The 14,522-nt window shown below is 41.3% G+C and overlaps 1 protein-coding gene across 1 annotated transcript in view; it reads right to left on the bottom strand.

Moving 5' to 3' along the window:
• Nucleotides 1–3,659: 3,659 nt before the first annotated feature.
• The window catches only part of FMR1NB (FMR1 neighbor), a gene marked incomplete at both ends in the record, with an annotated part of 35,525 nt that continues 24,662 nt past the window's right edge, over nt 3,660–14,522 (bottom strand). Inside the window, one exon of the mRNA XM_080653154.1 lies at nt 3,660–3,801. Coding sequence (XP_080509280.1) covers nt 3,660–3,801 — 142 coding nt within the window. The remainder of the gene's footprint in view (nt 3,802–14,522) is intronic.

The raw sequence follows: 14,522 nt of genomic DNA, 5'->3' as shown, positions 1-14,522 counted from the left end.
ATAGCTATAGTAATTAAAACAGCCTGGTATTGGCACAAGAACAGGCATATAGTAGATCAATGGAACAGAACAAAGAGCCTGGAAATAAACACATGCCCTTATAGTCAAATAATATTTGACAAAGGAAGCAAGAGCATACAAAAATGCTATGAAAAAAAAAAACAAAAAACAACAGGGAAAGTTGGGGATCAGGAGGGCAGGTTGAAACTTCCCTACAACCCAAGCCTTTACACTCACTGTTTCTCTACTCATCTATCAAAAAAAAAATTATTCTCTCCATCCTATATTACCAATCAATTACTGCACCATTATTTCAGATTCGCTTCATAGGGAAACTTCTTCAACAGGTTGTTTATACTCTCTGCTTTCACTTTCTCACTTCTCTGTCACTGCAACTCAGTATCTAGTTTCTGCTCCTACCTTTTCACTGAAACTGCTATTCCAAATGCACCAATTACTTCTATGTTACTAAATCCAGTGGAAATGAAACCGCATTTTGGTACTGTTGATCACACTCCCTTCACCTTGAATCATGCTTCCTCTTGGATTTCATTTTACTGATCTCTCCTGCTTATCCTCATCCCTCTCAATTCTCCACTGACAGCTACGCTACTTCTGACCATCCTTTTAATGCGTTTGTTCTCTACATTCTATTCCACTAACTTCCTTTTTTCATATTCTTTCTGGTTTAAATCAATCATTCATTGTGCCTTCAATTATCATCTATATATCCATGACTCCTAAACTATCAAAACAGACATTTTCCTGAGCTCCAGACACATATATCTGCTAACTAGTCATCCCTCCCTAGATGGCCCATAGGCACTTCAAAAACCTTATCCAAATATGACTAGTATTCTCCTGCCAAACCAGCCCTTCTCCTCAAGTGTCCCATCTTAGTCAATAGTACCACTATTTTTACAGTTGGCCCATCATTTAGAAGCCGGAAAGTCATACTCCTTTTTAAACCCCCTCAATTTTCCCCACACACACCATATTAATACAACAGCCTCACAACTGGTTCCTTTGACACTAGTATTGCTCACTTCCAATTCTCCGAACAACAGTCAGAGTGATCTCTAATGATATAGATTTTAGAATATCATTCCTTTGCTTAAAACCCTTCATTGGGTCCCTTCTGTCCAGAGGATAAAACCCAACTTTTTAATGTGCATTATATTCTGATCTAACATTTAACTTGAGTTGCTGCCATCCTGAACAACCTGTAGTGCTCTAGATACTCCATGCACTTGGGCCTTTGTACCTGAGACACTCCGACCACACAGTGATTACATGGCAAACACCTGTTGATTCTCCTTTTAATTTTATGTGTCTTCATGAAGTCTGGGCTATGTGCTCCTGCTATGTGCTCTCATGGAACTTGGTACTCCTATTATAGCCCTGTCATTACTTCTTTACCTAGCCTCCTCCAAAGCTGGACTGTAGAGCTCCATGAAGGAAAGGCCTAGTCTATCTTGCTCATGACTATATCCCTAGCACATAGAAAGTTCATGGTCCATAGCAGGAACTCAATTCATGTTCATTGAATGAATGAACAACAAGCCCAGGTAAACTTGAGCCCCAAACATTTCAAAAGGGGACAGTGAATCATAAAATAAGATATAAACTTTTAAAATATCAATTTATGTAAGTCACAGAATACAACTGTTTTCTTTAAAAAGTAAAGAAAACATAAGATAATGACTGTGTTCATCTCTGTGTAGTGGGAATTTTTTTCTTTCTTCTACATAACCTTATTTACCAAATTTTCTATAATGAGTATGCCTTACTTTAATGGTGAAAAAAATGTTATGTTATAAAATAAAAAGAAGAACCCTACTACAAAATATTTTTACATCTTTTCCTTGAAATAAACAGAGTATCATATACAGTGAAATATGATCACTGTTGGTTTTTTTTTAACCCACTAGAAGGTGAATAACAATATGAAATCTCTGCCATTACTATCTAGGACCTCAAATGCCAGGAGTGCTTTTCATATGGTTTTTTAAATTCTGTTGAATTTATTTTTAATGAAAAGAACTCAGATTCTGGTTTGATGCACAGAAACAGAACTATCAACTTTATTTTAAGAAATAAACATGACAAAATTAAGGACTAATTTTTATCCTTCTAAAATGCTCCATCAGGTTAAGTCTCCTCTTCTCTGAATGGTCTGCATTCTTCTCAACGGAAAAATAATGCTACAGGAGAAAAGTAAAGCAGAGTTAAACAACTTGAAAGGACTACCCTATATACACCACAGTTCGTTATAAAAGGAAATGACTGCAACAAAGTTCTCAATCTCTATATATTGAAATTTATGATTAGCATGCATTTTCAGTTTACCAATATATCATCTTATATTACTGTGAGACATACAGACAAAATATGCTATCTCACAATGATGATTTTGTAATAAAAAAGTTAACTTCTATGCCCCAGTGAATAGCCACAGAGTTTGTATTGTTAATCTAGCTATAATGTAATATATGTGTGCATGTGTCTACATACATATATGCATTATGTATTTCATTAAACTTTATACAAAGTAATATATAGGTATGTGTAATAATATGCATGTATTATTATTATATATACTTATTATATTACCTTATATGAATAGTATATTATACGTAATACTTTGTATAAAGATTTTTTTTTCTTCTGAGATAAGTCAATTTTCCTACTCATCTAATCCAAACCTCTCATTTCACAATTTGGTAAACTGAGGCCCAGGAAAGTTAAGAGGCTTAGCCAAGCTCCCACTGTAAATAATAGCATAACTGGGACTAGAGCCAGAGTCTCCTGACACTAAATTCAATGGTTTGTTACTCCATTCTTCTGCTTCTTTGTGACTGGGGTTAGAAATGAACACCTTAAATTTGAGTTACATGTTGCAGTTTTCAAAGCATTCGTGCATGCATTATATTGGTTAAGTGACACAAAAACCTCAGGTGATGGTATTAAGGAGCTGAAAGTTTAAGTTACTTGCATATGGAAACGCCACTAGTTAATGGCCTAAGTTTCCTGACTCCAAGTCCAGTACTCTATTCCATGAAGTATACCTCTTTTCTCACCAACCATTTTATTCTTACTTCACTCTTCACAATTATTGTAAGAGGCGACCCTTTCCAAGGGTAAAGGATATGTAAGCATGTGCAAGTGAGGCCCAGGTCATCCCTAGTGTAAGATTTTGTAATCCCCTCTCTCAGCCTCTTCTAATAATGCATTGGATAAGTTTGGGGAGCAGATAGCTGATTCAATCCCAGATCTGTCAGACTCCTGAGGCTATATGCTCTGTCCTCTAGATATGTGGTGTGGTCTATGGGGGACTATGGTCATTATTATTTTGCAAGAGTGTCTATGTGTCCATCATGGAGTCTCAGAGTCAGAGAGGCCAGGTTCCATTTATTTGTTTCCCATGAAGGGTTGAGCAATGTATACCAATAATGTGGCATCCAAATAACTTTGTACATTTCTTGTCCACCTTCCAACCATCTAAATATCCCTAGTGATATCATCACTTCAGAAGTTGATACTCCTGTGGTCCTAACACCTGTGGTAAAAAGTAAACATTAAATGAACCAAAATGATGGTAACAAGAATAAAATATTAAGGCTTCAACTTTATATTCTATTGTCATTACCTTCATCCTCTTATTCCTTTCCCTCATTTAGTCCTTCCTCATTTTCAATTGCTGCCCTTAACATTTCAGCATCCCTCTTTAGTTTGTTTCTTTGTTTCTTCAACCACTTGAAAATCCTGTTAGCTTTCCTTCGTAAAAGATTGGCCCATTTGCTGTAATATTAAAAGTTCCAAGTGAAACCTTGTTTCTCAACAGTGATAGAATAATAACTACTAGCATGTCATAAGGAAAATGCCATTTGCCCACATAACTGTCTACACATTCCAACCTGATTGTTTAACTCACTGAATTTAAAAATCTAATAGAAAAAATTACACTTGGCCCACTCATATTTTTCATTATAACCATTATTATTAATCTATTAGGTATCTTTTTTATCATTTCATCCTCTTCAACAGTAATGCTGTCCTATTACCCTCTGCTGACAACATCACCCACATTTCAAGGCTCAGCTTATATATTATTTCTCTAAGAATTCTTCCCTTTTCACTAACCTACAAGGATCCCTTCGTTCTATGAACTTCAATACTAAAAAGTAATAGTTCACATTATATTATTACCTATAATTTTATAAATTTTCACTTTTACAAACTATTGTTATCTCTGGTATTCAGTCCTATACTTCCTTGCATTTGTGTAGACAGTAGATGGAGGGGGGCCCTTGAGAGCCTATGATAGGCCTAGAACTTGGCCAGATGCTTTATATAATTTATCTCATTTAATCCTCACAACAACCCTAGAAGGTGAATATTGTATTTCCTATTTTGCAAGTGATTAAACTGGGGCTTAAAGAGGTTAGATAACTCATCAAAGGTCACACAGGAGTGGTAAATGGAAATGCTAGGTCTGCCTGACTAAAGTGCAGACTCTTTCCATTAGACCACACTGCAGCATTAGTGAATAATGACTAGTAATGAGAGGTATGTGCCAAGGTTTGTGTATAAGTACTATATGTGCAAGATCTTATTTAATCTTCATTAAGACTTAATGAGGCAAGTACTTCTTTCATAATTTACATTTTCAGATGAGGAAACTGAGGCACCAAGAAGGAAAGTAGCTTGCCCGAGGTTACCAGATTACCCAGTAGTGGAGCCAGGATTCAAATCCAGACCTGCCTAGATCTAAAGGACAATCTCTCACCTACTATGCTAACCTGTCTCTTTTTCCCCTTGGAGTTTGGAAATAACTTCAGGCTAAAGCCTTACTTTGTAACTTTATATAACCTACAGAGCCTGGAAACCAACGAGGGTTCAGAAATTATGTTGATTTACATGTTTATAGAGTTTTCACTTTCTAAACACAAGTGAAGGAGAAAAAAAGAAATGCTCAAAGCAGAGATAAGGATGGAAACCCATAAGAGAAATAAAAGAATAAAGATTTGCATGTAATATTATTAAAAGTTAATAACAAATACATTCCTATCTTCAGCTTAATGCATGAAATAGGAGCAACCAGGTTCTGAGCATACAGGGCCCAGAGATAGATAAGCCTGCCTTTGAAATGATGACTTTGAAGGTAATACTCACTTTTCTCCACTAAAACTTCATTACTGGGTGTCACTGAGCTCCACTAGGTAAGACAGATATGGAGCAAATACATATCTTTTTCTCAATTAATCATAAAAAGTGGTCTCCAGGCATAAATGAAATACTGGGTGAAGGCCAAATTTATATTTATATGATTCATCTATAGCCTCTTTATATTGTAGTGTTGTTAACTACAGTCTCAAAAAATAATAACTGAAGCAACTATATATATATATATATATATATATATATATATATATATGTTTCAGAATGCAGAATATTTTGAATTTTTTTTTTATTTTTCAACTACAGCTGACATTCAATATTAATTAGTTCCAGGTGTACAACACAGTGTTTAGACATTTACATAACTTATGAAGTGTTCCCCCTAATAGTCTAGTACTGACCTGACAGAATATTTTGGATTTTTAAAAAGCAATATGACATGACATACTGAATATACATGACATTCCCATGGGGTCTTGTGGTCATGATTAAACACAGTAATATTTCTACAACAAAATATATGAATATTTACTCTAAGCATTAAATAATAACTAGAAAGTATATTATGTCACGTCACATCAAGGTTTGTTGCCAAATGAGTTAGAAAAAAAGCTTTAGGTTTGCAGAACTATTTGAATTTCAGAATTTTAGATAAAAATCAGGGACTTATACTTTTTCTTAATGCCATGTCTTTAATATGTCTTACTTCACATGATGAAAATGACTCTATGTTTTCTTTATCCATAATTTTATTTTAAATTTGGTGGCTTGCATTTCACCTTAGTTAACAAAAAAAAATGTGCCGAAACCGGTTTGGCTCAGTGGATAGAGCGTCGGCCTGTGGACTGAAAGGTCCCGGGTTCGATTCTGGTCAAGGGCATGTACCTTGGTTGCGGGCACATCCTCAGTGGGAGGTGTGCAGGAGGCAGCTGATCGATGTTTCTCTCTCATCGATGTTTCTAGCTCTCTATCCCTCTCCCTTCCTCTCTGTGAAATATCAATAAAATATATTTTTTAAAAAAATGTAATGCAGCTTTATTGTTTCAAAACCCACTGCACTGGTCTAGGTGCGGAGGACTTGGTTTTAGATTCAGCCTTCTAACATGTATTACTGAGATCCAAAGTTAGATATTCTAACCAATATGTAATGAGAATGCCCAAGGTGGAAAGTAGGGATGAAAGTGTCCTAGAAGAGTTTTTCTTTTTTTCATGTAAAATGCCATATATTGTGGCCAATATACTCATACTTTAAATGTACAGATCAATTTATCCCATATCCATTCATTCACTGACACATTTGCTCATTTATTAAATAAGCACTATTCTAAATACTACAGAGATAAAGATGAATAAGGCATGGGACCTGCCATCAAGGAGCATAAAATGTAGAAGGGAAGACAGATATATAGGCTGATAAGTATATCACACTGAGATAATCCAAAAGAGGTAAGCAAAGACTGATAGGAGTTAAACAGGAAGAAGCCTGTCCCAGTCTGGGCAGGAGGTTTGGTGTATACTTTCTAGGCCAGGTGACATCTAAGCTGAGGCCTACATTCTGAGTGGAGTGAACCAAATAAAGGAGAGGAAGAAGAGGGGATATATAAGAGCATTTCAATCAGTGGGTAAATGCACTGTGTAAAAAGCTCAGATGGTGAGGCAGCATGTTGTTTGTTAACATCAAGAGGATTGGTGTGCCTGGAAACACTAAATTGGCCCACTGGGAATTTCTAGTGATACAGATCTATATAGTTGTGACAATTCCTTTCTCTAGGAATTCCTAGGAGCCTAGATCTAGGAGCAGAGAAGTGGTGTGTGGATTCAGTTGCAATGAAATAAAGGGGGATGGAAAGAATGGATTAATTAAAGTATCAGGCAATAGGATCTAGGCTAGTTAAAGAAATCAGATTATGTTAAAAATATAGAAGACTAGGGGAATACAGAGAATTAAAGAGCCTGGAGGTCTCAATGAGTACAGGTATTGCAAGGATAAAGACAGGAAATACCTAGAGGACAAGACACCTTTGTTAAAGAGTAGGGTTTTGAAGTTTAAGATTTCAGAGACTCAGAGGTTTAATTTGTGATGAATGTTAAGGTTCTGGATGTGGGCATGAAAATGGTGGCCAATGCAGAATACAGGAGGGATTCCTCAGAATGGAGTTAGATGGCTCATATCATGGACAGTGGGGCTGCCCAAGAGATGATCCAATGAAGAATAATACAACACCATGCAAGTGCCTAGACCAAAGCAGAAGCTTAATAAATATTTGCAGAAAGAAATAATGAATAAATGATTGAAATGGGGAGTCTAGAAAAGTTCCAAATGGCCTGCATACTAGATTGAGATGGAGTGCTTTAAAGATGTCAGGACCAAATCACAGACTTCTTAAATCAGAATCTCTTGGGTAAAGCTTGGGAATCTGTATTATTAAATACTAGAGACCCAGTGCATTAAAATCATGCACTCGGGGTGGGGGCGTCCCTCAGCCCGGCCTGTGCCCTCTCGCAGTCCGGGAGCCCTCAGGGGATGTCTGACTGACAGCTTAGGCCTGGTCCCTGTGGGGAGCAGGCCTAAGCCATTAGTCGGACATCCTTAGCACTGCTGCAGAGGCTGGAGAGGCTCCTGCCACCACCACTGCACTCGCCAGCAGTGAGCCCAGCTTCTTGCTGAGCAATGCTCCCCTTGGTGGTCAGTGCATGTCATAGCAACAAGTTGTTCTGCCGTTTGGTTGATTTGCATATTAGCCTTTTATGCCTGCAGAATTGGGCCAAAACTGGCTCTCCAACATCCCCCGAGGGGTCCCAGATTGCAAGAGGGCACAGGCCAAGCTGAAGGACCCCACTGGTGCACGATCGGGGCCAGGGAGGGAGGCAGAAGGTTGGCCAGCTGGGAAGGGACCGTGGGAGGGCTCCAGGGCATATCTGGCCCATCTTGCTCAGTCCCAATCGGCCAGACCCAAGCAGCAAGCTAAAATATCAGTTGGAGTGTCTGCCCCCTAGTGGTCAGTGCACATCATAGCAAGCAGTTGAGCAACCTTAGCATTTCATTAGCATATTACACTTTGATTGGTTGAATGGATGACCAGATGACTGGACACTTAGCATATTAGGCTTTTATTATATAGGATTCCCAAGGTGACTTCCATAGAAGCCATATGAATATCAGAATTTGAGAAACACTAGTCTACAAGGTTGATTTTCCCATGTTTCTTAGCAAACTCTAATTCATTATATAAATATATATTTTTAAGGCAGTTAAAAAAAATAACATCAATTTTATAGATAAGAAACTTTGTAAGTTTAAGTTACCATTTGCAACATCACAAAGATAGTAAATCCAGAGAATGAATAACTAGATTATTCCAATCATTATTTACTGAGTTGCCTACCACATGGTCTAGAGGCCAGTGGTTCTCAAACCTGGATGTACATGAGAATCACTTGTTGGACTTGTTTAAAAGACAAATTTCTAGATTTAAACCCAGAATTTCTGATTCTGTAGATCTGTGGTGGGACCTGAGAACATGTATTTCTTACATGTTCTCAGAAGAGGAAGCAGATGATACTGGTACAGGGACCCATTTTGGAAACCACAGCTCTAAACTCACAGGAATACAGAAGCTTGGTTGCTTATCCTCACGGGAGTTCCAATTTAGCCAGAGAAAGAAAACTAATAACAAAAAGGATAATTATGTTAAACTAGAGGCCCGGTGCACGAAATTCGTGCACGGGTGGGGTCCCTCCACCTGGCCAGCAATTGGAGCCAATCAGGGCCATCTCACCCAGTCTGATTAGGGCCGATTGGGGTCAGTGGCCGGGGAGGAACCACTGGAGGGACTGTGGGAGGGCTCCATGGCGTGTTCGGCCCCATCTCGTCCAGTTCTGATCAGCCAGACCCCAGCAGCAAGCTAACCTACTGGTTGGAGCATCTGCCCCCTGGTGGTCAGTGCATGTCATAGCGACACTTAGCATATTAGGCTTTTGTAAATATAGACTAGTGGCCCGGTGCACAAAATTCGTGCACCGGGGGCTGTCCCTCATCCTGGCTTGCACCCTCTCCAATCTGGGACCCCTGCAGGATTAGGCCTAAACCGACAGCTGGACATCCCTCTCACAATTCAGGACCGTTGGCTCTTAACCACTCACCTGCCTGACTGCCTGATTGCCCCTAACTGTTTCTGCCTGCCAGTCTGATCGCCCCCTAACTGCTCCCCTGCCAGCCTGATCGCCCCCAACTGCCCTCCCCTGCCATGACCCGCCTCCTCCACTGGGACCTGCCTCCTCCATGTGAGATGGCAGAGATGCCGGGACCAGCCTCCTTCATGCTGTGCAGAGCCGCGGGACCCCCAGGCCTCACCGCATGGAGCAGTCACCAGGCCCTGCCTCCACTGTGCATGTGGCCATCTTGTGGTGGTCATCTTGTGACAATGTTGCAAGCAAGGACCACCTAGGCTTTTATTAGTATAGATTGTAACTCACAGCGCGGAATGCTTGGCAAGCACTTTCCCTCCAGCCCCTGGTCTTGGAGACCTCATGTCCTTCCAAGGTTCTGCTCACTCCCTTCAGCTGCTACACAAAGTAAATTGCATCATGTGCATGGAAACCCTTTGCAGGCTCAATGGGTGTGCCTTTACTTCACTGCAGTTCCGATTACCCCAACATGAGGAGAGACACCCTCATTATCAGGTAATACCATCGTGGTAAGACCCCTGCTCAGGCTACTGCAGCAGTTTTAAATAGGCCATGGGTCACCCTAGATGGTTTTGCTCAGTGGATAGAGCCATCGCCTGTGGACTGAAGGGTCCTGGGTTTGAATCTGGTCAAGGGCACATTCCTGGGTTGCAGGTCAATCCCCAGTAGGGGGCATGCAGGAGGCAGCATATTGATTCTCTCTCATCATTGATGTTTCTATCTCTCTCTCCCTCTGCCTTCCTCGCTGAAATCAATAAAAATATATTAGCAAAATTAAAAATAAATAGGCCATGATTCAAACGTCACTGCTATCCATATATCCAGTCACCTCCCACCCTCTTTTGTCTTCGCCCCCCCCACACACATACACTCTACTGAGGTCTGTAAAATGGGGTCAGGATTTCTATTTCAACCAGGGGTGACGCTTCCACATGACCCTCCTTCCCTGCCTATCTCTGACCCCAATCTGTGGGGTCTCTCCCTACCTCCCCTCCATCTAACTTGGTGGGCCCTGCTCTGCCCCCTCCTCCTGTGACCTTCTGTCTGCAGCCTCCCCCTTTCTCCTCCAAGGGCAGAGCTCCCCAAAGGTTATGCAGGGCAGGGCTGTGTGGGGCGGGGCTGTGTGGAGCAGGCGAGGCGGTGTGGGTAAGGCAGTGTGGGTGGGGCTGTGCAGGCCATGCGGTGGTGTTGACCTATGCAAGGCGAGCCCAGGCAGGGCCTTGGAGGAGAGCTGGGGTGACGGGTCACTAGGAGGAGGAGGGAGGGACGTGGAGTCTATCTCATGGGAGAGGCACTGGGCTCCTCGGCTGCCCCTACCCAGCAGCTTTTCTAGGTCCCTGCATAACTGTCCCCCTCAGCCCCTTGTTGCCTCCTGCTTCCTTTCAAGTTTTGGACTAAGTTTCTCTGACTTAGCACCACCCCCTTCTCTGCTGCATCCCCGGAAGCCCAAGTCCGCCCCTTGGCCTTGGGCAGGCACGCCTAGCCTGTCCCCCCCCTAATGGTGCTACCCACTCTCCTGGAGTAGTTAGTGAAACTTAACAAATAAAAAGAAGCAGCTCTGAAGATTATAAATTATGCGCTGAGAACACCTCAGGCTGAAGAGGGCTGTGCAGTCCATGGCTCTGGGATCACGTGTAGCAGCCTCCCGTGCCACCTGGACCCTCCTGGCTCCTGCCCCTGCCTGCTCCACCCAGGGCTTGGGCCAAACCCTGGGAGCTTCCTGAGGGCTCTCACCTCACACCTCACTTTCCAGTCCAGCCCACAGGTACCTGCAGCAAGCTAACCTATCAGTTGGGGCGTCTGCCCCCTGGTGGTCAGTGCACATCATAGCGACTGGTCAAGCTGTAGAACTCCCGGCAGAACTCCAGTCAAGGAGACAATTTGCATATTAGGCTTTATTATATAGGACTAGAGGCCCAGTGCACAAAATTCATGCTGGGTAAGATCCCTAGGCCTGGCTGGTGATCAGGGCTGTTCGGGGGCCTTCTGGCTGCAGGCCAGGGCCTCCCTTCCCCAGCTGCCAGCTGCCAGCAGGGACCTTCCTTTGTTCTGCGCTGCACCCTGGAGGTCAGTGCACGTCATAGCGAGTGATCAAACTCCTGGTCTCCCAGTTGAACTCCTAAGGGAACACTTTGTATATTAGCCTTTTATATATATAGATTGTGTGGATAAGACTACAAGTGCAGAAAATAGGTTCCAAGAAAAGAGAAAACAATGGGACCTGGAGCAGTTGAAGAACACTTCATGGGAGAATTGAAGCAGATGCAATTTGAAGGTCAGAAAGAATTAAAGTAAGTAAAGAGGATGAAAAACAATCCCAAGATTTGGGAGCAACATGGGAAAAGTAAAAAGCAGAGGAAAGAATAAAGGCTGGGCTATGCCAAGGAATATAAAGATAGTTCCCTGATTGGAGCAAATGGTTCATGGAATGTTGTAAGATTATTGGAATTATGGGATTATTGGATGAGTCCAATTATTGGATTATTGGATGAGTCCAATATAGATAACTTTGAAAGCTAAAGCCCTTTGAGTAAATCGGAAGCAATAAGATGCCACTGTGTTATTTTATTTACATTTCTATTCTTGCTATTTCCTATAGTAGAAAAAGTAACAAACTCAGAAGACAGATTGGAAGCCTTGTTTTTTCACTATGTAATCTTAAGCAAGAAGACAAATCTCCTTGCACCTTTATGGTTTTTTTAAATTTTTTTAAATTTTATTTTATTGATTCCAGAGAGGAAGGAAGAGAGAAAGGGAGAGAAGGAGAGAAAGTGTATGAAAGACAATGTGTATGAAAACTTAACATAAACTGGAAACTGATGTGAGAAAGATACATTGCTCGGTTGCTCGTATGTGCCCTGACCAAGGATCAAACCCACAACCTAGGTATGTTCTCTGAACAGGAATCAAACCTTCTACCTTCCAATGCATGGAATGACACTCCAACCAACTGAGCAACACCAGCCAGGGCCCTGCACCTCTGTTTTTAAGGTCACATAAGACAATGTGTATGAAAACTTAACATAAACTGGAAAAAGCCAAACATGCTAATTGTTTTTATCTATACCTTTTTTTATGGTGTGAGACTTTCTACCTTATATACTTGTATATATCCTTTATTAGACTACTAGAGGCCTGGTGCACGAAATTCGTGCATGGGGGGGGGTCTTTCAGCCTGGCCTACACCCTCTTGTAATCCGGGACCTCTGGCTCCTAACCACTAGCCTGCCTGATCGCCCCTAACCACCTCTGCCTTGGCCCCTGCACCCAGGACCCAGGCTTCCCTCCTCTGGCTGGCCACAGGCACCTGGGACCCTGGGAAGCTGCAGGCACCTGGCCACCTGGGACCTGGCTTTGTCAGGAAGAAGGTCTGGAATGACACCTGGAAGACGTCCGGTCTATTTGGTCTAATTAAACATCTATACCCTTTTATTAGTATAGATGTGTCACTTGAGAGCACAGAACATGATCTGATTAAGCATTTTATCCTTCATAGCATCTAGCACAAGGCCTGGAATCCAGAAATTCCTGAATGATATATAGAAATGAAACAATACTATTTTATTTTTTAATATATTTTTATTGATTTCAGAGAGGAAGAGAGAGGGGGAGAGAGAGAGAAACATCAACAATGAGAGAGAATCATTGATCGGCTGCCTCCTGCAAAACCAACACTGGGGATTGAGCCAGCAACCTGGGCATGTGCCTTTGACCAGAATCGAACCCTGGACCCTTCATTCCGCAGGCCGATGCTCTATACACTGAGCTAAACTAGCTAGGGTGAAATAATACTATTTTAGAAAGATAGTCTGGCAGAACCTTACATGTTGGAATAGAAAGAAATTAGATTAGGAGTCCAAGTATATGTCCAAACTGAGTTGACAAGCATCCATATTCTTTACCGCCTTCCTAATGTCACAGCTGTAATACATTCTTATTGAAGTTCCAGGAAATTTCTCTAAGACTCAATTCCTATTCATCTCACAAACACCATTTTCAGCCCCATCCCAGTTATTGTCACTCTTACACGAACTCTTTGGATTAGACATCTCATGCTGATGTCTTCCTCAGTCCTCAGTCCTGACTTTGATCTTATATGTTAACTAGCCTTGTGTTTTGAACTGATTGGTTGTATCCCTAAAATTCATATTTGAAACCCTAACTCCAGTTTGGTTGTGTTTGCACATGGGGCCTCCAAAAAAAGTTATTAAGGTTAAATAAGGTCATAAGGGTGGAGCCCCAATTGGTAAAATTAGTGTTATTATAAAAACTAAAATTTTAGGTGTTTTTTTTTTTTTCTAAAATCCAGAGAGCTTGTTCTTTCTCTCTCTCCCCACTCTTGCATGCATCAAGGAAAGGCCATGTGAAAATACAGCAAGAAGGTGGCCACCTGCAAGCCAGGAAGAGAACCCTCACCGGAAACCAAATCAGCTGGCAACTTTATCATGGACTTCTAGCCTGAAGAACTGTGAGAAAATAAACGTCTATTGTTTATGCCATCCCATCTGTGGTAATTTGTTATAGCAGCCCTAGAAGATGAACACAACTTGGTTCCCTTTTGCCCCTCTCCTGAAATCACTTACCCAGGATAGCAGTTGAAAGCATGACAAGACCTGGACTAAGATGTGACAATAAAATGGGATAAGAGGCAAATTTCAGATTAATTCCAAAGGAAACAACAACAAGAATGACAGGGAAACTAAGAGAACAGATTACATATTAAGGATGAAATAAAGTAAATAGTCACAGATGATTCCAAGACTTCTAGTCTAGGAGACTAAAGAAATCACTGACAGAAATTCAGAGCTGTCAAGGGGAGATGATTTGGAAGAAAAAGAAGATAATTTTAGCTTTGCACATGTTGCATTTAAAGTACTAACAGAATATCTAATTCGTGAGGGCTGATAGAAATATGGAAAAGGTAGAGTTGAAAATTTCAGGATTCAGATTTAAGAGTCACTCATCCAGAAAAGCACAGAATATGCCCGGCCAGTGTAGCTCTGTGGTTGAGCATCAACGCAGGAATCAAGAGGTTGCCAGTTGGATTCCTGTTCAGGGAGCATGCCCAGGTTGTGGGCTTGATCCCCTGTGGGAGGCATGTAGGAGGCAGCCAATCAATGATGTTTCTCTCTCTCATTGATGTTTCTATCTCT

Source organism: Plecotus auritus (genome assembly GCF_963455305.1).
Source record: "Plecotus auritus genome assembly, chromosome: X".
In the NCBI taxonomy this organism is placed as follows: domain Eukaryota; kingdom Metazoa; phylum Chordata; class Mammalia; order Chiroptera; family Vespertilionidae; genus Plecotus; species Plecotus auritus.
The sequence above is the reverse complement of the archived record's forward strand: the minus strand, read 5'-3'. Positions and strand labels throughout refer to the sequence as shown.